This window comes from Bos indicus x Bos taurus, chromosome 8 (genome assembly GCF_003369695.1).
Source record: "Bos indicus x Bos taurus breed Angus x Brahman F1 hybrid chromosome 8, Bos_hybrid_MaternalHap_v2.0, whole genome shotgun sequence".
NCBI classification, from domain to species: Eukaryota; Metazoa; Chordata; class Mammalia; order Artiodactyla; family Bovidae; genus Bos; species Bos indicus x Bos taurus.
This window is the reverse complement of record NC_040083.1, coordinates 48,874,545-48,901,466: the sequence shown is the minus strand read 5'-3', so window position 1 is coordinate 48,901,466 and position 26,922 is coordinate 48,874,545. Positions and strand designations below refer to the sequence as shown.

The 26,922-nt window shown below is 36.8% G+C and overlaps 1 protein-coding gene across 1 annotated transcript in view; it reads left to right on the top strand.

Moving 5' to 3' along the window:
* ALDH1A1 (aldehyde dehydrogenase 1 family member A1) overlaps positions 1-26,922 on the top strand; it is a 53,513-nt gene that overhangs the window by 3,412 nt on the left and 23,179 nt on the right. Inside the window, exons 2-6 of the mRNA XM_027549472.1 lie at positions 11,317-11,421; positions 20,461-20,601; positions 23,038-23,167; positions 24,779-24,840; positions 26,375-26,503. Coding sequence (XP_027405273.1) covers positions 11,317-11,421; positions 20,461-20,601; positions 23,038-23,167; positions 24,779-24,840; positions 26,375-26,503 — 567 coding nt within the window. The remainder of the gene's footprint in view (positions 1-11,316; positions 11,422-20,460; positions 20,602-23,037; positions 23,168-24,778; positions 24,841-26,374; positions 26,504-26,922) is intronic.

Sequence of the window (26,922 nt, the reverse complement as noted above, 5' to 3'; positions counted from 1 at the left end):
ACCCACACAGACACTCACACAGACAGGAAATATAGTTAAGTTTCATTGTGTTTACTCTGTGCCAATGACTGTTTTAGTTATTTATGATGGTTTTATTTTCTCTTTATAATAACCCTATGAGGATGTTACTATTCCTGCTTTGTATTTGAGGAGACTGAAGAATAGAGTGGCAAAGTAACTTTCCTTAAGTTACACAGCCAGTAAATGACAAAGCTAGACTTGGAATGCTGGCAGCTTCAGCCCTCACCCCAAGTGACTCGTCTAAGACCAGTATCACTACTTTGGGACATGGAGTTGCTGGCATCCTAGTCTATCTTTATTCTGACTTTCATTTGTCCAGTCCTGATTACTGGAGGGGACATGCCTATGAGCCTTTCCAGCTGTTGCTCAGCTGTTTCCAGGCCAACAGGAGGAAGTTTGCCACCAATTTAGAAAAAGTGGAGAACAATAAGAAAGGTTGGAAACAAACAGACTTTCCAATTTGATTGAAAAGGTGGGGTTTGAGCTGGGAGAGGCTGTGATGTAGAAGACTATGACACAGGTGTGCAATTCCTGTGAGAACTGTATTTCTTCAACTCCTAGGGAATAATAAAATTATAAATTTGTTTTTATAATAAAATAATAAATTTTGGAGGAGGCTATATTTCCCCAGCTTTCTGGTATTATCACTTAACCCATGTAGGTTAAATATATGTTTTTGATAAAGAAGGTTTATGAATCATTGAATACTATGTGCTAGGCACAATTTAAAGTGTGTGTGTGTGTGTCTGTGTGTGTCTGTGTGTGTGTGTGTTTCATCATCATCTCCCTTTAAATTCTTAAAACAAACAAATTCAGGCCACATGCATTTCCAAATATCCCATTCTTTTCACTCGTTTCTCCTTTTTTCCCTTCCTCTCTCTCTCATTTTATATCCCTTTATTTACCAAATCATCGAATTGTTCTTATGATAGTTCTTATGATATCAGAAAGCAAGAATGATTCTTGCCTCGTGGAGCTTGTATTCCTGGAGGGGGTAGGAAGAAAACTAAAAAGAAGAAAACTGAAAGCTGAGACAATATGAGGAGAAGAGCTTTCTTTGGATGAGGTGTCAGGGAAAGGCTCTTTAGGAAGGGGACAGTTAAGGGAAGTCTGAGGGAGGCAGACATAAGGTGGCCATGGAATTGAGGAAACAAAGACCCAGGGTAAGAACAGCAGCAGGGACATCTGTGGACAAGGGCATCGTATATTCAAGGAACTATCCAAAGGCGACCATGGTTGGAATGAAGTGAGGAAGAGAGAGCATGGATAAGGCTGGAGATGAGGCTGCTGCCAGACTGCCTGATGGGTTTCATTGGAGCAAACCACTGAGGGGTGCTTAGAACAGGACAGGACCTAGGTTCAAGACAAAGACGACTGTGCTGTGCCACTGCTTTCATTTGGGAGATCGTTTAGCTCCCCTCTGACTGACGGAATATTTTGTTTGCTCTTGGCTGGGAAGCAGTTGAATACACAGCGGGATGGCTGCAAGGTGAGGTAGCTTAACAAGATAAGTCCGGCTTCGATTTCCAGCTCTTCTACTTATTTAATGATATGACCTTGGCCAAGCTTCTAAGCTCCTTGACTTTCAGTTCCTTTGTCTGTAAATTAGGAATAATAATGACTACCTTGGAAAGTGGCTGTGAGAATTAGGGTAATTTGTGGAAAGTGCCTGGCACTTACTTATTAGTTCCTTGGTCCAGGCTCTTTTTAACCCTCTCCTTCCCAAGATGATTCCTAGAATTCTAAAAACTTTCAGTTGCCAATGTAAGCAAATCAAATGCTCGCACTGCTTGTCACAGTTCAAAACTACATTCATCTGTTGGTCTCATTTGAAGTTCATAATTAACTGTCAGGAAGGAGATAGGGAAGATGTCTCATTTTAAGGCTGAGGAACCTGAGCTTAGATAGCTTAAGTGACTTGTTCAAGGTCACACAGCTTTTAAGAGGCAAAGACAGAATGAGCTGAATCTTCTCATTTCAGATCTGATTCTTTTCCACGAGAGTTCATTTTTTCCCCTCAACACTGAAAATAGCAGTATTTAATATTTGAATCTCATTAGATTGTCTCTAACAAGTGCTTTTGCACCTGTTACTTAATTTGTATCATTCATTCCTTACTCTGACTGAGAGAATGGCAATTTGGATGATAAGAGAAGAGAGATGATTTGGACATCAGATCCCTAAACAGGTGGACTGGTAGAAAGAAGATACTCCAGAGCAGTATAATCTCAAATTTAATTATGTAAGTGACACTTACAGACCATATTGAAATGCAAATTCCAATGCTGTAGGTCTGAGGTGAGATCTGGTATTCTGGATTTCTAATAGACTTCTAGGATTTGTTGATGCTACTTAAAGCATGGTTTATTGACCAGCAGCAATTGTCGAAAAGCATTGAGTCAGCGTTATAACTTTGCCTACACGGTGGTCACCATTGAATTAGGGACCTGACGTGCTGTTTCTCCCAGAAAGTGGCTGTCACACTTTCTGGGAGAAATAGGAAAGTCCACTCACACCCAGCCAGGTCAGAAGTATTTATTTTCTCCTTCAGAAAGTGCCAAGTCCTGCAAGAACTAGATCATGGCCACGAGCCAGTGATGGAACCAACTTTGATTTTTTTCCTGGGATATAAACCTTCTTTAAGAATGTAATATTTAACTCATCTCTGAAGACTGTGTCTTGGCAAACTGTTTTGTTCTCAGACACCTGATTAGCTTTAAGAAAATCTTATCAACAAAATCCTAAAGTAAATAGCACATTGCCTAAAAGAGGATGTTATTCCCATTTCGTAAGAGCTCTCAGAACCAGTGTTCACAGGGTTTCCTTAAACTGGACTTCACATATTTGTCATTAACTACTTGCCAGAATAAGGGGGTGGGGTGAGAAAAACTCTTGAAGAGTATGAGAAACAACTCATTTGAAGAGCAACCCAAAGTTAGATTAGTATCTCTAAAATGGCCTGGGTAATCTATGGGATGATATAACACAGAGCAGCATAAAAGAACCCTCCTGGGAATACTAGCATTGATAAAATGGCCATGCACTTCTCTTAAAGTGGCAATTATCTAGCATAGAGTGGTGGTGGTTTGGGTATTCATGATGCTATTATAATTGTGGCCAAATGCGTTATACGTTTATTAGATTGAAGTGGCCATATTGAGCCCTGTTCCAAAAAATATGAGCAATAATTACTTCATTATTAAACATTTAATTAAGAGCCACTGCTAATAAGCAAATCAGAAAAGTAAATTTTTGTGTAAACTGTATTTCATCATAGTGATACATTTTGAGTATATATGTGCGCGAGTATGTAAGTGTGTGTGAGTCTGTCTGTCAAAAGTTCCCACAAATACCAGCATTGCTTGCAAGGTGTGTAAAATGTTGCTAATATTTGACTTTCTGATATTATAATATCTATACCTGATGCCTTTATTGTAATGTTGGAATTATTAATGTGAATTTCTTGACTGGGCGTTTGCATAAACATCACACTTCTTAAAATTTTATCTGAACAACTCTCTCCCTCACCTTGAGTCCATTAACTGACCACTTCCACTGCTCTCCGAATACTTTTTCAGAAGTCAAAGAAATGTAAATATCAAACGGCTGAATTATGCTCTACATTTGGCACTTTCTTTAGAAGGAAGGTATATATGCAAGCAATTATATTTTGGGTCTTAGTATTGTTAAGTATTAAATATTTACAGAACTTTCTAGTGCTTCTGCAGCTTACTTCTGATATAGGGTATACATAATGTATGGAAATTATTGATGAGTATTTTTGTCAGCTGTGGGACAAAATGATGATGTGGCTCAAATCAGAAAAGCTTCAGCATCTTTTCTTTTTCCCTGATTGAGTTGAAAAGGATGAAAAGGCTCTTCCAAAGACAAGTAAGAAAAGAGTATACACTTATGTTACTGAACTCAGAGTATAATATAAAACAGAAATGAAAAGGAAAAACTTTATTTCTCCTACTTTTGTTTTGGCCACCCTCTCATTTTATTTTCATTCTTTTGACTGCAGTTAAGCATTTTCCTCCCATCTGTTATTTCCTTCTTAATTTCCTTTTGGATTTTTTTTTTTTTTTTTTTTTAACTTTGAGTCTCAACATTTTGCTTTGCTGCCTCAGGGTTTGGGTTAAAAATAATTGCCAGAAGATCTAGCTTTGTTACTTTAAAATGTTTAACACCCCCACCTGACTTTTGCTTAGTCTCTCTCTCTCATTAGCTCCCATCTTGGTTCTTTCTCCCTGCCCCACTCCCCACCCTCCGGGTCTTTGGTACATTTTTGTTTCCTAATGCGGGGGAAAAGTTAACACATTTACAACATGCAGCACTTCCTATACATTTTCAACTGTACCCATTATTCCACGTGGCCGAGACTCAGGGTGTCCGGTTTGGAATTTCACACAGGTGACATAAAATGGAGAATCCCTTCACCCTTCCTCACTCTTGGCATGACTTAAAAGAGATTCTTTGTGCGTTGAAAATGTGATCTGTTAAAATCTCTCTGCCACCAAGACAGCGCTGGCTTCTCTTACTGCATCCAGAGCTGCTGGCCCAGTTGCAGTCCTGCATAGATCAGATGAATTTGGGGCACCCCAAGAGACTTCTGGAGGGAATCAGGGCTTCTCTTTTAAGCCAATGGATTTCAAAATCTCAGCAGATAAGGCTAATAGGTTTTATTTGCCTATTAGACAAATCTAACTTCATCTAAACCAGTCATATTTTGAGGAAAGTGCCTATTTATTTAGAATTGTAGCTTTATACCAAACACACTAAGATATACGAACTTTTCCTCAGGAAAGGCTTTCTTTCATTCAAAATTATGACTTATTCTTGGACACTAAACTACATTCAGGAAACAGCCATTTTCTTTTTTTAAATCAAACTTTATATAATGTATCTCTTACAATCTGACATATCTAAAATTTAAAGAGTAAAAATCAATTATTAAGTTGCCTCAACATTTCCATTGATTGTTTCCCCAAGTAAGAAGCACTTGAAGTTTAAGAGTATGCCTAGGCATCTATAATTTCCCATCAGTATTGTGAACTTGGAGTCTACTGCACATATATATTATTCAAAAGTATCCTGAGTCCAAACTTCATAATTAGAATATAGTTAATATAGTGGTTAAATAGGATCCAGTAATTGTTTTTTACTTTTATAGCATGATCCCTTTCCCTCCAAACTTGCTAAAGGCAAATAGCAAATGGAAAATGAAGTTGTAATCAGGATAGATCATTTCAACAGACCTAAAATGGTTTTATAATCATTTTAGTAAACATCTATTAACCTATACATCTCCATATAACCATTTTATATAACTATAGGAAGGATGATTATTCAAAAACATTCAGCTACACAGTTGGCTGTAAGGCATATATAAACTGAATAAAATTAAAACAGAGAACAAGATGATCAAGATAGTGCCTACCAATAAATTCTCCACAGCTAAGGGGAAGAAAAGGATAGTACAATGCCAGATTCTTTCATCTCATTATCTGTGCCGAATTTTGTTTTCATACTCAAAGGCTTGCTGTTTGGGGGAGAATGTATATCACTGATAATTTACAGACTATGTTGATACATCACTCTTCTCTAAAGCCCTAAGACCTCATGCCTGGAATGTTTAAATGGTGTCTAGGCTAATCCCTTGGACTCTGTTGTTGTTGTTGTTGTTGTTTAGTCACTAAGTCTATCTTGTCGGAAACTTTTGTGACCCTGTGGACCATAGTCCGTGAGGCCTCTCTGTCCATGTGATTTCCCAGATAAGAATACTAGAGTGGGTTGTTATTTCCTTCTCCAAGGGATCTTCCCAGACCAGGGATTGAACCTGTGTCTCCTGCACTGGCAGGCAGATTCTTTACTGTTGAGCCACCAGAGAAGCCTGACTGTTTGCTCTATCTCAAATCCATTTTTGGTACGTTAAAATCAGTATTTCTAAAACATCCATATGATCCTGTCACTGTCTTATAACATCCAGGATAAAGTAACTTGGGTGTCAAAATCCATCACTAACTGGTTTCATTTTCACTGTTGGAATTTATCTAAGACTTGTTTCCATTGGAATTCTCTGCTTGGGGCTGATTTCTTGACTGTCCAAATATCCCAAGAGGGTTCCCTCTCTCTGCTCCTTGTTTTCCTTCTTTCTACCAATTCAGTCCAAATTTTCAAGGTTGGATTCTTCCAGGCCATGCTCCTTTCTTCTATGAGTTTCTCTGTGCAACTTACTAATTAAAGCACTGCTTTGGTCATTGTACTCTACAATCTTCAATTCTTTACTGACTGATCATGATATAAATATACTCTCCTTTTAGATCATAGTCACTTGGAAGCAGGGCCATAGCTCACTAATCTTCCATGTTTCCCTATTACCAACAGAGTATTTCTCAGGCGTCTACTCATTATTTGACTAACACTTTTCTGATAAAACAAAAATAATGATTTTGTGTCATATGAGTATAAGCACAAATTCGAACAAAAATTAAGTTCACTGTATTCCCCTATATTAAAGATGGAAACTGAATAATGCAGAGTAATTGCTGGTAATTTGAGATCATCTGCCACTGATCTCTTTAGTAGCCTGGAGGAGGATAGATAAACTTCTGTTCTTACTTTAATGTTCACTTACAAAATATTCACTGACTTTAGTCTGAAAAGGGAGTTTTATGTACAGTTTAAATACAAGAGTCTGATAATGAAAATAGATAGTACATACATATTATAATGGTTCTTTCACCAAAGAGAATGTATGAAGGGATTAAAATAATTTGTAATACACTGGGATGACCCTGAAGGATGGGATAGGGAGGGAGATGAGAGGAGGGTTCAGGATGGGGAACACATGTACACCCATGGCTGATTCATGTCAATGTATGGCAAAAACCACTACAATACTGTAAAGTAATTAGCCTCCAATTAAAATAAATTTAAAAAAAGTAAGTTGTAATATATTGAGAGCATATTATTGAAGAGTTGAAACCACAAATTATCAGTGTAAGAGGACTTAGGTGAGAGATGATAAGCTTCACCACGGGCCTAACAAAATATAATACATTCTGTACCTTCTTTTTATTAGAGTTTTGGTGAAATTGCACTGTGGAAGGGTGGAACTCTGGGCATATTTCTGACAGGGGGAGACTTTGTGCTCTCTTAGTTTAGAGATACAAAATTGGAGGAGGTCATACTATCTTTAGAGCAGAGAAAATGCAGAATTAGAAGTTTGCAAGGCTGGCTAAAGAATATAGGACAAATAACATGATGTCTTTAGTTTCTGTTTGTTAGCTGATGAGCTGATGTGTAGATAGCTAGCTTTAATTCAAAACAAAACATAATAAGTAATTTATTAGTAGGATATTAAAATGCTATGTTAGGAAACAGGGAAAAAAGAGGTTAAATCCAACTGGACCAACTAGTGAAATCCTCAGGAGGAAATGACATTTTAAAAGAGCTTGAAGTATGAGGAGAAGAAAATAATGAAACTCCAGTCTGATAAACAGTGTAGAATGAGGCTGAAACAAAGGGGAAAGAGTGGGAAAAAGGTTGGAAAATGATCTTGGGGCCAAGTGGTGAGACACCTCGAACACCATGCTGAGGAGTTTGAGAAGGGAGAACAACCCACATGTTCTGAGAAGGTGACACAATTTGAACTGGTTTTTCTTGGGAAGATTATAACAAGATGAAAAATCAATTAGGCAGAGACAGGGGGCAGGGAGAATAGGGAAAGTTTTTTTGTTTTTTTTTTTGCAAGATAGTATAGAGTGAGTAAGTGAGCGAAAGTCACTCAGTCGTGTCCAACTGTTTGCGAGCCCACGGACTATACAGTCCACGGAATTCTCCAGGCCAGAATACTGGAGTGGGTAGACTTTCCCTTCTCCGGATAGCATAGAACACAGTGATAAAAAAGGATGAGTAGGGGTTCTGTGTGTCTTTAACAGAAGAGGGAAGGGGTGTGTGTGTGTGAGAGAGAGAGAATGCAAGAACAAGTTTTAGAACCTTAGTTTGAAGTGAGAGCAGTGTAAAGCTAGAAATGACAACGAGCTGAACTTGGGACAGTTTGATTAAGGTGCTTCCCAGTGATCTCTTGGGGGAAAAATAGGACTAAAGACATAGGAAAGAAAACACTGTAAACTTGAAGAATATGAACTGTAAAGCCTGCAATAACTTCAGGGAAAAAAAGATAACATATAGTGAAGGACTCTTTGGCAAACATATCAAAATTTACACATTCAGCCTAGTAGTCATTTCTTTCAAAGCAGTCAATTTTAGGTATCTACACTTGTTTCAACTATTTGTACGAGATTAAGATTTGTTGTTAGGCCCAAAAAGGAAGAATTTTCCTTCAAATTTGCCTTTAGAACTTAGAACAAATTATTTTTAATATCTTTGTTATCAAAAGGTAATAAATGTTTATCCTTTGAAAGTAGATTTGGTTTTCACAAGTAGGCTAAAATCATTTAAACTTCATCTAGGGTATAAAGTGGGTAAGCAATCAGAGCAAGGCTTCTATGCGCAATTAAGCTGTGACTGTAAGTTGATGGTATTTTCTTGTTCATCATAAATTTCCTCTAACCTTTCAGTATCTAAAGATAAATTTCATTGAATATTTAAATCTTATCTTTACAATAATGGTATAACAGTTTTTTATTTCTCCCTCAGCCATCTTTTAAAAATGAATTTTATCATTAAATAAAATATTGTAAATAAAAAAAAATAATAATAGCTACAATGCTGATTCACTCCAAAAGATGTTGAGCAAGTCAGTAGTTGTAATCTAAATTTATTTTTCTTTAAGTTCAACTAAGAAGTTTATATTTTTTTCCTAGAGGCTAATAGGAATTTTATGGTCTTTGTCTGTATTATATTACCCCATCAGAGAAACAAGGATTTTCTCGATACTTCTATCTTTCTCAAACTTCCATATTTGTGTCTTTGGACATCTAGTCTCTTTATCTGAACTGCTTTGTACCACTTCCCCTTTAATTTACTCATGTCCACATCTTTTTCCTGTCAGTTCCAGGCTAGCACTACAATTCTTTGGAACTCCTCCAAATACATAGGTTACATTGGCATGAGTAGGCAACTAAGGAGACATATCCTTCCTCTTGTTTTTTTACCAAGTCAAAATATCAATGTGGACACATGTGCAGAATATTATAGATCCTACCCATATGTAACTACTGGATTCTAGGTTCTTTGATTCAGTTTTAAGTTATTTAGTAAAGAGTTCTTCACTGAGGTTAAGATCACTTGAGGGCTGGGATTGTGCTGAGCACTTTGACTGGGATTTTTTTGTTCTGAGGATAAATCAGAGAAACGGACACACACTGTCCTTGACCTTATCTTAACTTACAGCTTAAGAGGGAAGGCAGACATTTTACAGTCTTATGGACTCTGTGGGAGAGGGAGAGGGTGGGGAGATTTGGGAGAATGGCATTGAAATATGTATAATATCATGTATGAAACGAGTCGCCAGTCCAGGTTCGATGCATGATACTGGATGCTTGGAGCTGGTGCATTGGGACGACCCAGAGGGAGGGTATGGGGAGGGAGGAGGGAGGAGGGTTCAGGATGGGGAAAACAGGTATACCTGTGGCAGATTCATTTCGATATTTGGCAAAACTAATACAATATTGTAAAGTTTAAAAATAAAAATTAAAAAATAAATAAATAAATAAATAAAAATGAGTTTTTAAAAAAGTGACAAGCTTTATAGTAGACATGTAGGAGAACAGGGAATGCTTTTGTAATAATTTTTTAATTTTGGGGGGTAACAATCTTGTAAATCACAGACTATAGAATTAATCATGTGTAAGCATTTTGTGATATATAGTAATATATATCATTAATTTGACAGAATGTTAAGCTAAATTTGGACACTGCACAGAATAGCTAAGTCAGTGCAAACTCACAGGTTAATTTAAAAGACTACTTTTATTTCAAATATACACAATATAAATAATTAAATCAACAATGTATAATCTTGAGAGTTGTCACTGGGGAATCTTTAATAGTTCAGTAATTTGTATTTAGCATAACAACCAATTTAAACCTTGAGGGGCAGTGTTTCAATACATTCTCCCTCAAAGTTGCACAATTAATAACTTATCTTTAAATATCAAGTTAAGAGGAGGTGTCTGAGTTAAGATATATATTACAGATCCACGGTGTATGTCACCTTTCATTTAAAATTTCATGGGTCAATTACCTGTGGTTTAAAATTAAATAAACTAGTTCATGTTGTAAAAATAATCTAACAGGAAGTCACAATACATAATATTCAACACTGTACTTATGATTTTTTTGTATTTCAATAATGAATAAGAAAGAGAATAAACAAGAAATAATGGGATGAGAGGAGAAAGAAGAAATTCTAGCTTTTGTCAGAAACAAAATATAAACTTTATTCATCACAAAAATAGTACTTCTTAATTTGGCTACGTAAGATATTTTTATTCTGTGAAAAGATGAATGAGATATCAAAGGTATTATAGTTTCCACAAAGAAATGCAAATTCAGCATTGCAAAAATTGAAACTCAGACTTTTTAAATGACGTACTAACACTTCTTAATATTCTTACTCTTTGTGTACACAGAACAAAATGCAGTTATTTTCTGGACCCCCTGTTTCTTTTAACGCAGGTCTCTTTCTCATAGATAGAACTAAGAAGCATTGTACCTGATTTCATCTGAGGACAAATAATTTACTAGACAACCTTTTAAAAAGAAGAATGAAACCCTCATTTCTTTAAAAAGTCGATGAAAAAATGTCACTGATTTTTTCCCTAAGCAATCCTCTTTTAAAATCCTCCCTCAGGCTACTTCTAAGACAGTAAACAAAAGAATCAGAAAATAGTCACTTACCATACCAAATCACCAGTAGCCCAAGATGAGCATGTTCAGAATCTGAAGTGGAAAATAGACAATGATTCATAAAGATCAAGCCCAATTAAGCCTCCACTCTTGCCTCAAATTCATGGTTATTTCAGATAACAGCATTTTTTTCTAAATTGTTTTCTCCAGTCTGTATTTTCTGTTCTTTAAATGACCTCATATCTTAGTGAAATTGTAAAGTATGACTTTATTTTAGTGTGTTATATATGCATGCATGTGTGTGTTTGTGTGTAAAATGTTTTAAACAGTCTAAAAATTCCTGGAGAAGGCAAGTAGCTGAGGGAGGTGAGGTTGTAACATTGGCTTCATTTAGTGCTTTAGTTTAAGTTTATAAAAAGTTTCTGAAATTGGCTGGATATTTAAATGCCTTTTTACTTACCTTCTCTCTGTCTACAGATCTTCATAAACAATGAATGGCATAGTTCAGTGAGTGGTAAGAAATTTCCAGTCTTTAATCCTGCAACTGAGGAGAAACTCTGTGAGGTGGAAGAAGGAGATAAGGTGAGTTTTGTAACACTATTTGCATTTTATGCCAGGTTTCTTTGTTTCTCACCATTCTGAGTGCCTAACCCCTATTCCACCTTCAAATAGTCATGTCATGAAAATATGGTTTCCAGGGCATCTGGGGAAATATTGGTACATAAAGGGTACTCAATAGTCACCTAATAATGATGAGCCTGTTCTTCTGGGTGTGGAGTTTCTTTTCATATTATTTTCCTTGCTTGTTTTTCAATTTAAATAGTATCTATATTTACTGTATGAACAGACTGCGTATGAAGTGAGTGGTCATAGGTTTAAAAAGTGGAGAAATCCTTCATTTATATAAAACATTTTTCTTAAGTGACAAAAGGAAACTAAAAAAAAAATTTTAATACAGGACTTTAGTAACAATACATTGCCAAGTCATTGCATTAACAATCATTGAATTAGCATTAATCAGTACCTAAAAAACTGAATTTTAAAGGATTAAAGTTGAATCACAAATTGTGTTGTTTCTTTTTAGCTAATATAACAAAAAAAGCTAACTTTTGTGGTGATAATTTTTAATACTAATTAAAAAAAATTTAGTGCACAATGCAACCCTATATTACTGCTAGCCACTTTTACAGTTGATGATAGAATAGCAGAAATAAAAGGGTAATTTACTCAAGATGATATTGCTAATATATAATGAGTTCTGACTCCAGAACCTGTGACTGGCAGGGCTACTCTCTTTGTTAATATTATTAAAGTAAGAGAGGGTGATATTAAATAGGTCAGGGAGTGAAGAGATTAAAAGCCTTCAGAATTTTTATCTGAACACATATCTTAAAAAGAATATGGTCTAACTGGAAAAGATTTTTCTGGTCTTTAGTTGTCTAGCTCTTATCAAGATTTTAATTTCTGTCATGTAAGATATAAAGAGGTTAATTATTTTGCTACATGAAAAGACTACTTATTGGAGGATGAAAACTCAGCAAAACTCAAGGATAATACTACTCTCGACACTGTCAGTTCATGGCAGCAGTCATGTCTTCTTGTCCTGTCACCATTCTTTCCTTATCTTCTTCCCAATCAACTAATCTCAAGATATTACACCTAGCAAACCTATTTGAAAACAGTGATATACCTGAAGGGCTCTTTAGGATTTAGGAAAGGCCCTGGATTCAGGTTGCAGTATTATCAGAAGAAATAAGACCCATGCCTTGAGGGGCAAGAATGCAGAGTTTAGACAGAGGAGTCAACAGCTTGAGAAGTAGAAGCAAAATAGAATGGAGACACATGTCATCTGCTTTCAGATTTCACTTTCTATATACCAGAGTTCATCCATGCATAAATTCCTCAAGGGTTTCTCATTGACTCTGGGGAAAAAAATCTTTGCTTCTGGCTTCTATTTTTCCCTATCAGTGTAAGAGTTTCAACCTTTACCATGTCCCGAACATTGCATGTTGGTCACTGCCTCTAGACGATGGCCATGGTACTGTCCTTGGGACCAAGTTCAAGTCATCATCTGTGATAAGAGCACAACAGATCCACAGCTGCATTTATCATTTAACCTTTTGGAGCTTCTATTACTTTTTGTATAAAAGAAGTAGATAGGAAAAACTTGGGAGAGTTTAAGAAAACATGGGGGACTTTCCTGGTGGTCCAGTGGTTAAGACTCCATGCTTTCAATGCATGGGGTGCAGGTTCAATTCCTGGTCAGGAAACTAAGCTCTCACATACCTTGCGGTTGACTGCCCTCCCTGCAAAAGAACTGGGAAAAAAAATAAATAAATAAAACAAATAAGTGAAGTGTTTTAATAGCACCAGGCATACAATGAAGCTTCCATTGTTATAGGTTTCACACTTCTTTAAGCTTTCTCTAACATTTCCAGGTAGAATTGCTCTCTTCTATGTCATTATAGAACACCACATTTATGTATATTCTAAGCCTTGTCTTTTATTGCTTATTGGTTAATTTGTCTGAGACAATATGCTTCTGGTAGAGATAGAAGACATGAGATGAACTTGGTTTAGAGATGAACTTGTAGAGATGAACTACATCTCACCTTTATGCTCATGGTATCTAAGACACTATAAGTAATGAATAAATGAAATAATTTACTCCTTTATCAAGTTTTGTTTCTGTATATTTCATACATCTCAGAAATCTAGTACTAAATTGACTATTGACTAAAGTAGTAATTCTAGAAATTTTGGATGCTTTAGAATTTCCTGGGGGGTGGGGGGCTTGTTAAAACACTGATCCCTGAGCCCCACCTATCCCAAAGTTTGTTTCAATAATTCTAGAGTGAGACCTGAGGACCTGCATTTCTGACAAATTCTTAGCTGAAGCTGATGTTGTTGGGATCAGGATAAGGGAATCTACTTTGAGAACCACTGAACAAATATATTAAATCATAAGTTGGATCTCCCCTCGGGTGTTATTAACATTTAACAGGAGGCAGGGATTCTGACAAGTACGGAAGTTAATGATTGGGAACTGTGCTAAGACAATCAATCTGCATCTCTCTGAAATGGCATAAGACTGAACTAGGGCAAGAAATACTGATGAAGTATTCAGGAAACTCAGAACCCTGGGTCCCATGAGCCATTCCCAGAAATAAGAGAAAAATTGGTTCTTCACATTCAATAAGGAAAAATAGCTTTTAATCAGAGACTCCTAGAGATCTACCCAGCATTCTGTGCGTGCTAAATCACTTCAGTCATGTCGGACTCTTTGCAACCCTGTGGACTGTAGCCCACCAGGCTCAGTGGGATTTTCCTGGCAGGAATACCGGAATGGGTTGCCATTCCCTCCTTCAAGGGATCTTCCTGATCCAGGGATCCAAACTGTATCTCCCACAGCTCCTGTATTGCAGGTGGATTCTTGACCACTGAGCCACCAGGGAAGCTCCCAACCCAGCATTGCTGCTGCTGCTGCTAAGTCGCTTAAGTCGTGTCCAACTCTGTGCGACCCCAGAGACAGCAGCCTACCAGGCTCCCCCGTCCCTGGGATTCTCCAGGCATTACATGACCTCAAATATCCTAGTTACTTGAGTGGCTCTGACAACCCTGAAGAGATGGGAAAAGCAATAACAGGCAAGCTGAGGGCAGAGTTGAGCCCCTGATGGTTGCATACTCTTTCTCTCCAGAGGTGTCCCGGCCTCTCAGGAGGGATACCGCAGAACCGTTTGCAGTTTGCGTTAGCGAAAGAAAAAACATTTCTTAATTCTTTAACTCTGGGGCCTTGGACCTCTCACTTTGCCCCTAGCTTCTGGAATGAGCTTCCTCAGTAAAACAAATCTGTGCCTGGAATTCCAGGTGAAATCTTGTCAGGTCATCTGAGGACTTGGCATCGTTGGTGAGATTTACCCTCTTCTAAAGTGGAGTGAGGGAAAGCTGATGATCACACCTGAAGCTTTAGAAATACCTATTATCCATTTGCTCTCTGCTTATTGACGGTTACTGCTGCTTGTCCAAGAGAAGAACTGTCTGTGCAAATGTAGATTAAAAACATTCATTAACGTCCAACAAAGCTTCAAATCAGGTCACTGTGCTAATGGAGTTGGCTGAATACTTATCTCTCAAGTTAGATTGTTTATGGTATAAACTGTCCATAGCAAGCAACTGTTTGCTTAAGATCCAGTGCTCTCGTCATCATATTCTTTTCTGAAATAATCTACCAGCTTTTGTTTTTAAATAATTATTGCTGTTCTCACAAGTTTGCCGACAAATGTATGGTAACTTCTAACGTTGCTTAGTGAAGGTACAAATCTAGTAAATTACAGGGTCACAGTAAACCTAATATTCTGGAACTGACTCTTTAGATAATGAGCCAAGAGGTTTTAAGGATTTAATTTATGAGTAGAATGGAGCTAACAATGGGCTACATACAGCCTTTCAATGGTATTATAAAGAGAGGAGGAGGGGCAAGAACAAATGGAGGTTACAAAGCAAAGCACAGATGTGGGTGGGAACTGTTTTCTTTTCACTTCAGTGGCTCTTTTAGGCTATATCGCCTAATCCCACAAGCTGCTTTTAATACTACAGCATGACCTAGCAAATAATTGGTGGGGATAAAAGTAAATGTCCATTACAGTAAGTGTCTGTGACAGGTGTAAAACTGGTCTGATAACTATTTTCTCCAAATATGGATGCATGTAATATGGAAATACATGGTCTGGCAGGAATGGATGAGTTCAGTCCTTCCTTAACTTCTTCTGTTCAACTTGTGGTCCCTTACTTTAAAAAAGGAACACTTTAAACACTATCAGGTAAAAGCGCTATTGATGGCAGAAAATTTGAGTTAATGTATCAAATTGTTTTCTAATTATTTAAAATTATGTCTTGGATATGCTAGTCCTGGATTAAAAATCCAAGCAATAATAGTCTTGGGATAATAATAATAATTTTTTAAAAACCTCTATACCTAATAGTTTGATTAATGTAAAAGCTGTGCTATATAATGGAATCAATTAAGATATGAATTATTTTATAAATATCAATATAAGATTATTTATATAAGGACCACCCCTTATATGAAATCAATGTAACATAATGAAAACTCATTATAAGATACATAATAAAATGTTTAAATATTTATTAACTGCCTATCATAGACCCAAAGAGTAAGAAATATTATAGCTTATACTAGAGGTAGCAGTAAATATTCATTGCAAAGGAGATCATTATCAGGATAGCTTTAAAGCTATCCTAAAACTGGATTTTAGAGTCAGATTTGGAATCAAATTTTGGTTCTACTATTGCTACGTCTCATGTCCTATAAAACCAAGTCTGTGATGCTTAACTACAGCAGTAGCATAGTGCCAGGAACTTAGTAAGCTTTTAACTAGTAGCTATTATCAAGCTGGTTTAGTTTGGCAACGGTTTAGGTAGGTTGTGATATTTGAGCTGGGTCTTAAAGAATATCAAGGATTTTGAAAGGAAGGGATGAGCTGGGAGAACATTCTAGGAAGGAAAATTACAAAAGCAAATGTGAGAAATAGAAGGCTACCTAGAGTAGAAAACGTATAAACACAAGTTTGAGTAGGTGACTTAGAGCCGGAAATGCTAGGCCTTGAAAATCAGAAAGAGGAGACTGGCTTCAGGACTGTGGGCAAAAGGGAGCATTTGCAAATACAGGGAAGGGAAAGTGATATGGTCAAATTATTTGAGGAAGATGAGCCTGGTAGGAATAGGCAAGACCACAAAGTGGTGGCACAGTGGTGAAGAATCTACCTGCCAATACAAGAGATGCAGGAGATGCAGGTTTGATCCCTGGGTTGGGAAGATCCCCTGGAAGAGGAAATGTCTACCCACTCTAGTATACTTGCCTGGGAAATCCGATGGACAGAGGAGCCTGGCAGGCTACAGTTCATGGAGTTGCAAAGAGTTGAACACAACTGACTGACTAAGCAATGCAGTAGGCAAACAATCTGAGGAGGCAAGAGAATGGACCTAGGAAAGTTAGCAACAATGCAAGATGATAGCCTAAAATAATACAGGGCAGTGAAAACTGAAAGGAAGGATTAAAATACACTAGAACTGCTGAGAGTTAAGTTTGTTTTGACTCATTCCAACTTCAATAGAACGTACTACCACTTAATGAACATTTAACATAATGTCTGTCACACAGAAAATGTTTCAAATATCACTTTATTTAGTCTTCAACACAACTCCATGAGGTAAATTATGGTGGTGATTTAGTCGCTAAGTGGTGTCCATCTCCTTGCAAGCCCCTGGACAGTAGCCTGCTAAGCTCCTCCATCCATGGAATTTTCCAGGCCAGAATACTGGTGTGGGTTGCCATTTCTTTCTCCAGGAGATCTTCTCAACTAAGGGAATGAGCCCATGTCCTGTTTTGGCAGGCAGATTCTTTACCACTGAGCCACCTGGGAAGCACGTGAGATAAATTATCCCTATTTTAAAGATAAGAAGATACTTCTCTGGTGGTCCAATGGTTACGAATCCTCCTTGCAATGCAAGGGACACAGGTTCAATGCCTGGGTGGGAAACTAAGATCCCACAAGCAGCAGAGCAACTAAGCCCACACGCCACAACCACTAAGATTGTGTGCCACCACTAGGGTATCTGTGTGCCACAACAAAAGATCCCACATGCCACAGCTAAGACCCGACACAGCTTAAATAATCCAAAAATGGAAGGCTAGAGAAGTCATGTAACAATATAGTTCACTTCAGGATGAACTGAACAAATTTCTCATGGTTTGTAATAGAGATGTGATTATGTGGTTGTATGTTTCCCCCATACAATTAGGATTTTCAAAAGGTTGGTCTCTTTACTTCACTATTTTATCATTAGCAACCTGATAAGAATGCTACAGAATAGAATGTTTAGCAAATCTTTAGTGTTGTTTAGCAAATCTTTAGTGTTTAGCAAATCATAAATGGATGAATAGATGGATACTTCAAAACTTACATAGTTAATAGGTGAGGAACCAGAATTCAGATCTGGGTTGTTTTGTTCCAGAGCTATATATTAACTACCATTACTCTATTTCTGTGCCTAAAAGATAAAATATATGAGAAAAGGAGAAGCATGATCCAAGGAACATAACCACAAAACTGTCCTTATTTATAGCAGCATTCTCCACGAACATATTTTCCATATGGCAGAGTTACTTGTCTTGAAGCCAATTATTCCATATCCCTCTGAGAGGCCAGGATGCCTATGATAAGCTGTATTTGGCTAAGGCTGATGATAGAACACTGAGCAGAAGGATCCCAGTGAAAGCTGTGTCATACAGACCTTTTTAAACACAGAGCATGTATTTTATAAGCTGTGGTATCTACAGATCATGCTGGCAATTTCAGATTCTTGCAGTTTGCCTTTAATGTTTTTCAACAGCACTCTTCCAAAATGATTTGGAGAAGGTGAGAACCTATGGCCTAAAACAATGTCTAAATATAAGCAATCAATGTGGTTAACTGAATGCTCAAAATAGGAACTATGTATGTGTGTGTGTATATATATATATATATATATATGCGTTTCTTAGGAATGGAGAGTAATAATACATGTATTTTATTGTATATAATCGTCATTCCCTCAAAAGTTAAACAGTAATATATACAAGTGTATGATGCTTACAGTGAAAGAATATTTGCTTGTAATCTGTATTGTGATAATATATCACTTAGACCAGATTATGCTTCTAAAATATTTCTCTGGCCCAAGATCATCTTAGCGTGGCAATAAATGTTGTAAAAATAATTTACTTTGCTTGTATTTTAATTTGCAGACTTGTAAGTTTGGGACGATTTCTTTTTTTTTTACTTTTTGGCCACACTACACTAGATCTTAGTTCTTCAAACAGAGATCAAATCTGTGCCCCTTGAAGTGGAAGAGTAAATCTTGGTCACTAGACCACCAGGGAACTTCCAGTTTGGGACTTCTTAACTAAATATAATCAAAGACAGGGAATAGTAATCTGAGATCCATGCCTCCTCAAGGGAAGATACCATTGTTGAATGGGTTCAGTTTAATTTGGGCAACTTAAAAAAATAGAACAATTTTATCTGCAGTTTCTTTCAGGAAACTATCACTCCTACCCAAAAGAAAACACACTGGCCTAAGAGGTACCATGATTTGTGGAGCTTATATAGCTTCACATAGCGACCAGACTGATGTACAAAAGAACACTGGGATGATGTATGTGTTTAAAGTATTTGCAACTGATTTGATGGGGAAAGGAAAAAGGACACATGAAGTAGTAAGGGAAGAGGCAGTGATTTTTGTAGTAGATGGATTCTAAAGGAGCTCATATGGGATCTGAACAAAGATCTATGGGAGTGAGTCGTCAGGGAGAGGATTTAACTGAGGCAGAGTAGGAAAGAACAGGAGGAATAAATCAGTTTAGGAAAAGGTGTGAGTAAAGACACACTAATGAAGGCAAAAAACCTAGATTGAGTGTGAAATTTCTTGATTACTTTTGTTTGAATTAATATAATTAAAGCAGTACCTGAATAGTAAGAAACTGACTTTTTTACCTATTTAGGGATTGAAAGAATCTCTGCACCCAGTTGGGAAATGAGAGGTTGTAATATACTGCCCTTCTTTATATCAGACCCTGCTGCCTCTATACATTTTTCCCTCTGCGCAAGAGGACTGAGGATATGTTTATAATGTTTGCTCTTCAACAGCAAAACACAGTGCCTATTCACCCTTCAGTAGGTTCTTCATGAGACTGCACAGCCCATAAAATCAACAGAGATCCAAGAAGATACTCACTGTTTTAGATCTTGAGTTTCCCTGGAACTTTTGGCAACCCAGTCACCAAAACAGTGAAATGTAGTGGTGAAGAGCGAAGATTCTACCACCAGCTAGGCTCTGTTTAAAAACATAGTTCAGCCACTTTCAGCTACTGAGCTTGAGCAAATCTCAACCTTCTTTTTTGCTTTAGTTTCCTCATCTGTAAAATAGAAAATGTATCTGTCTCATAAAGCTATTGAAAATTAAATGAGTTAATATGTGTAAAGCAATTAGAACATTACCTGATATAAGGTAAACACTCCAATGATAGCAACTATTAAAATATAATATTTCTATTCTAGGAGATCATGCATGTGCTTTGTATATGGCTCTCATCATTCCAAAAAGTAGGCAGCAGATATAATTCTAATATACAGTAGTTGAGTCCAATGTGCTGGAGTTTGAGCTGATGAAGACACAGCTTATGAGGAACTCTAGTCTATTTTATATGGTTATTACCATTGAATTTATGAATATATTTAGCCCACTAATTCGGAGAAGGCAATGGCACCCCACTCCAGTACTCTTGCCTGGAAAATCCCATGGATGGAGGAGCCTGGTGGGCCGCAGTCCATGGGGTCGCTAAGAGTCAGACAAGACTCAGCAATTTCACTTTCACTTTTCTGTTTCATGCATTGGAGAAGGCAGTGGCAACCCATTCCAGTGTTCTTGCCTGGAGAATCCCAGGGATGGGGGAGCCTCGTAGGGTGCCGTCTATGGGGTCGCACAGAGTCGGACACGACTGACGCGACTTAGCAGCAGCAGCAGCAGCAGCCCACTAATTGAATTCACTTTGACTTGCAGGAGGATGTTGACAAAGCAGTGAAGGCTGCAAGACAAGCTTTTCAGATTGGCTCTCCATGGCGTACTATGGATGCTTCAGAGAGAGGACGGCTGTTAAACAAGTTGGCTGACTTAATTGAAAGAGATCATCTGCTCCTGGCGGTGAGTATTAACTGAACTGGGCAGAACTCAAAATCTCTAGAAAGCATTCATAGTTCAGATTGGTAAGTTGTTTTGTGGTTAGTGGTCACTACATACTCTCTAAACAACAATAACAACAATATCCTTTCTAGAAACAAAAGAAAAAACTTCTATCAGCTCTTGTATATGAACCATATCACTGAGCTTATTTTCAGACAGTAAGTACTCTGCACTCGGGTTCTAGATGATGTTAATATCTACTCTCAAAATAGACTTTGCAATCTAAACTTTGGCAGATGCTGAGTTAAAACAGATTAAACAAATTTCTTTCCTTAACTGTAGAATTTCTGAGTCTTTAACAAGGTCATCTGCAGCATGAAGATTCTAGAATAATAGACTAGCTTTCTTGAATTTACTTGACTACTGAACTCTGAGTGAAAAAAATCTCATGGAGTTTCTTTAAGGTGTCCAGAATATTTCTTTAAAATGACTCATTTCTCCAGTCTTAGCCCACCAAAACAGTTAATAAGTGGCCACTTTTTCCCTTCCTGAAATGAACTGATACACATTCACAATGGTCTTGATTAAATTATATTCTTTTTGTAGCTGAGAGAGTAATAAAGAAAAATCCATTCATGTGTTTATAAAAATGTTATTTTTATGTATACTCCTTTTAAAAAAACATTTCAGCAGTTATATGGATCAGCACATAAAATGGGTAGAGGGAGTGTTTCCTTGTTTTCTCCTTGAGAAGCCAATTTAACACAAAGCAACAGCAACAGAAGATTTCAGAGTAAGCTTTTATTAGTTTTAGAACCTTAACTTGCAGTAACAAGAAGGCTTTCTTTTTTAAATGAATATTGTTAGTTATAGTTAATCAAAGTGTTGTTTATTATCCAAAGATTCAGCATAAAATATGCAAAAGTATGGAATTAGAAGTTATACACAATATAACATTAACTGAAAATGTCCTACAGGAAGAAAGCAGAACATGTTAAAACTTGGCTTCCTTAATTCATTTAATCTGTGAATTACAGAGACAGAATATTGTACAACAGACAAGGAACTGATTTAAGTGTTTGTCACCTGTACATTCTTGCCTCAGCAGAACATCAGGCCCCAAAGTCTTGGAAGTTCTGCTTAAGAAAAGGAGGAAAATAAGAGTCATCCTAAAACCATTAGGGCACTGGACTAAAAAATGTTGAACTTTACAGCCTAACCATTCAAATAATTATGGTATTAGTAACAAAACTCAGAGTTTCACAATTCAATATTTTGTTGCAGAAAACTCATGGATTAAAAAAAATTTAGAGGTTACTTAAGTTTGTGTGAATTGTGTGAGAATATCCACATGGAATGTAAAAATTAAAAATGATTATTGAGGCATTATTAATGGTCACTGGCAGTAAATAGACACCCACTGTTGTATCATGCAACAAGTAAAATCTTGTTGGAACCCTGATCTGACTAAAGAGACTAAGCACCACTCTCACAAGCTGTGCATATATCAAATTGTGACCAATTCCTGGAAAGTTGGTTCACTAGGGGTGCTCAGAATGAGACAGAAGGGCACTAAAGTTTAGAAACCAGAATCTCAATACCTTTTCTACTCAGATCTTATGTCCTTAAGCAAGTCATTTTAACTCTTTTTTTTAATCTCCTTTTTACAAAGAGGAAGTTATACAAGATTGCTCACAGGATTTCTTCCAGTGTTTTCAAAATTCCCTAGCACATGACTATTCAAAATATTCAGTTCATTTCAGTCACTCAGTCATGTCCAACTCTTTGCAACCCCATGGACTGCAGCATGCCAGGCTTCCCTGTCCATCACCATCTCCCAGAGCTTGCTCAAACTCATGTCCATCAAGTCAGTGATGCCATCCAACCATCTCATCCTATGTCGTTCCCTTCTCCTCCTGCCTTCAATCTTTCCCAGCATCAGGGTCTTTTCAAAAGAGTCAGTTCTTCACATCAGGCGGCCAAAGTATTGGAGTTTCAGCTTCAGCATCAGTCCTTCCAATGAATATCCAGGACTGATTTCTTTTAAGATTGACTGGTTTGATCTCCTTGCAGTTCAAAGGAGTCTCAAGAGTCTTCTCCAACACCACAGTTCAAAAGCATCAATTCTTTGGTGCCCAGCCTTCTTTATGGTCCAACTCTCACATCCATACATGACTACTGGAAAAACCATAGCTAGATGGTCCTTTGTTGGCAAAGTAATGTCTCTGCTTTTTAAAATGCTGTCTAGGTTTGTCATAGCTTTTCTTCCAAGGAGCAAGTGTCTTTTAATTTCATGGCTGCAGTCACCATCTGAATGATTTTGGAGCCCAAGAAAATAAAGTCTGTCACTGTTTCCATTGTTTCCCCATCTGTTTGCCATGAAGTGATGAAATATTGACTATCTTTTTAATCTAAAATTTCTATGGAACTTCAGACTTGGGATGATCTCTTTTTCAGACAATGGAGGCAATGAATGGTGGAAAACTATTTTCCAATGCCTATCTGATGGATTTAGGAGGCTGCATAAAAACACTACGCTACTGTGCAGGCTGGGCTGACAAGATCCAGGGCCGTACAATACCCATGGGTAAGTAACTTTAGGAAACCACCCAGAGTGAGGGTAGGGATGAGGAGAATACTGTAGAGATGAATAATTCCTAACTCTCCCTTTTAAAGATGTCAACCAAGTAGGGGAAAATTATTTTCTTCTTGACTTTGAGACAATGCAGTCTGAACCTGGAAGTTCTGCTAAGATTCATCATATGGATTTTAAAATTGTTCCAGCATAATCATGCAGAAGATAACACTACAGATACTTTAGAAAGTATTAGAGTAAGAACATCTGTATGCCCACAATTACTGATTTAAGCAGTTGTCTCTCTAAGGAAACTTTTCAAAGCTGGCCGCTGAAATTATTTATTTGGATTTTATTCCAACAGTGACATTTACATTCTTCCTATAATGTAATTATTTAAGCCTCTTTGTATGTTCCAGTGTGAGTCAGCTCTGGCCATTCTGTGTGCCTGGTCTAACTCAGTATAGTTAGAGCAGGCTAATTAAACAAACTAATTCACATTGATTTGTTTCAAATAGTTTCAAAGAAAGATGAGCCTGTGTTTATAGCTTAAGAATTTGTCTGAGTGAATATGTTTGCTTTTTAGTATTTTAATACAGTATACACATAATGGGATAAGAATATGAAAAACATCAATTTGGAAAACACCAGGAGCTGAATTTAATTCATATAAACTTACTGACTATGAAAACAAAATATCCTCCAGGACTGGCCCTGATGTGCATTTCCATCTAATTGGAGCAGCCCTCAGCTTAGAAGTGAGCACCAGGAAGTGGAAAGGGGAGAGAGAGACCATGATGGGACCAAGAACTGTGGATATTTTAGAAACTTTTATTTTACCCTTTGACAAAACAGGAGAAGCCATTTAGAGTAAAAATACATCTTGACAAGGGGCCTTCTTGCTATGACAGCCAGGAAACTTTTGTGGGAACTAGAACAGAACAAATCACAAAGCATAGTGCAAACTCAGGATGAGCACATCAAGGTCACATGTGATCATTCATTGAGGCATATGTATCAATCAGATCCAGACTGAAAAGAAATGTCTTCTACTTCTGACATCTTTTTCCTAGATTAACAGAATTTGCTTTTATCATTTGGTAGGCAAAAAAAAAAAAAAAAAAAGAGGACTTTTTAGAACAAGTCAGTGGGAAAAACTTGCCAGTCATAGAGAGCTATTTTTTAATTCTACCATGTTTTAATTTTACTATTTTTTAAATTATATTAGGTACTTTAAAAATTACTGGTAGAACTTAAGAGTCATCAGAAACAGAGCTCTGTTTCTTTCCTATTTACATATCTTTTATTTCCTTTATCATGAAAGAAAGGAAATTTTGAGAATAAGTATGAATTAGAAAGTAGTCCTCTGGGAGGATCAGAGATAGAATAAACATCATTCAGATCTTTTCCAATTGTGCACCTAACTCAGTTTTATGGTTCCTCTTACTTCAAATTACTATTTGAGGGCTCACCCTATTTTAGGATTTTCATTTTGTAAATAATCAGAAATATAAACTCTTTTTAAATTATTGTCTATATCTTCCTCTCACATCAGCCCCAAACCACCATTCTGTGACTGTCAAGCACATTTGTCCATAAATATTTGTGCATTTTATTTTCCAGATGGAAACTTTTTTACATATACAAGAAGTGAGCCTGTTGGTGTGTGTGGCCAAATCATTCCTGTAAGTTGTTCCCTTATGTAACTTTCAGTCTCAAAAGAAATGAGTTCTAATTCTATTTCATTTGGTAATGATGCTTTCTCAGGCACAAATGAATGCTTAGATATTTGCTAAATGTGCAGCAAATATAGTCATTGTTGAACTTAGGTCTCTCTGTGACTATACCCTTTGAATATGAACTAGGTAATCTAAATCCTATCTATACTCTGGTACATCTCTTGAGTGTGTTTCCATAGTACAGTATCACCAAATCTTAACCTTTGACTCTAAGGTTTGTTTTAAAAAGCTATGTTGTAAACTCTTATGATTAACATGTACATAGCAAAGCAGTCATTGTGCAAGACATCAGCCATTTTAATGAAGTATAGTATGGCCAACTGCTCTCCAACACTTCATGTATCTGCATTGGGACTTCTCAGCATGGAGAATAGTAGCAACCAGAGTGTTCAAATTCTTGAATGAAATTTCTTAACTAAATGAAAGAAACCATGCCAGAGGCATTTGAAGCACAGTATGGAATATATTTTATCTTTAGATAAAAGGCTTTGATACTCCATATTCTTCTTTGAGAAAGTACCATATTTAAGCAGAATCATGAAGATTTCCTTCTAAGTCCAACAAATAGGAGACTACCAGTGATTTTCCTTTAAATGACATATTCAAAAAGGCAAAAAAAAAAAAAAAGCAGATGGTAAAATGCCCTGATGTTCTTAGATGAGGAAGTGGTAATGACTATCTTTTGCTCCAATGAGACTAAAATATACACATACCAACATTTTGAATGAAATTGCTTGTTAGTTCAAAACTCCCAATAATATCCATAAAATTACACAATCCTGAATAGTAGTAATTGCTAATATTTACTGTTTGTGGTGAACCAATCATTGTGTTAAACATTTGGACCACTTTCTATGTGAGTCCTCAGGACAGCGTTCTGAAGTAAAGAGAATTGTTGTCAGCATGTGCAGATGATGAAATCACATATAGAGTGCATATAACTTGTCTGAATTCACATGGCTGCTCAGTGATTGAGCTGAGATTTGAACCAACCTGTCAGTCTCCAGACTTTAGACTTCTGCCTTTAGCAAGCTGTTTTCAGTGGAAGTAAATATTAGTAAATATTATTATTGGGTAAATAGTTGTAATTAAAGACCTATTAAGGAGTGAGGAATAGTTACACTTTTTAAACACAGATAACTTATATTTAATAGTAAGATTTGTTTTCTAAACCATGCAGTGATTTTTTTTCCTGGTAGAAAATAAACTCAAAATAATAGCACTTGATAAAATTTTATGACTTTCTCCTACTCTCTTCCTGTATCTAGTTTATTTGGAGTTTGTTTTGTTGTTGTTGTTGTTGTTTTTAGCATTTATGAGTTGCTTTGAGCAATGAACTTAATTAGGATATAACAGATGGTTAAACAAAACTACTACAATTCTTATTTAACATCTACGGGGAGCATAAAATGTAGAAGTTAGATTAGCAAATGTGGCTTTCAGTAATACAAAGAATCTATTGTTATAAATTGCTTTCTAGTGGAATTTCCCATTGCTCATGTTCCTCTGGAAGATAGGGCCTGCCCTTAGCTGCGGAAACACAGTGGTTGTCAAACCAGCAGAGCAAACCCCTCTGACTGCTCTTCACATGGGATCTTTAATAAAAGAGGTATGTTTGCAAAATCAAAATGTGTGCAAGATCTCAGGAATCCTAATTGATAGTAGGAAGACCTCATCTGGTGCTACTATAAACTACATTATCTGCCAACGGCGCCTATCCAGTGGGGACACATTACACGTGGCTATTGGCAAGGATTTCTGGCAGTCAACCCAAATGAACCTCTGCCCAAAGGGAGACAGGAAGTCAGACTCAAAAGCTTCATGTCAAACTGTCACCTATGAGCTCTTTTTTATTTCTTTTGCCCAACATTCACAAATGCAGATTCATGTTGAAATTGGTATGATTTTTTTCCAGATGTTGAAATGCAAGTTGGTTTATAACTGCTATTAATGACTTGGAAGTTCTGCATATTTATTTAAACTGGCCTATCTGAAGGTTGGAGTCCTCTGAGCTTGTTTGTGGTACTG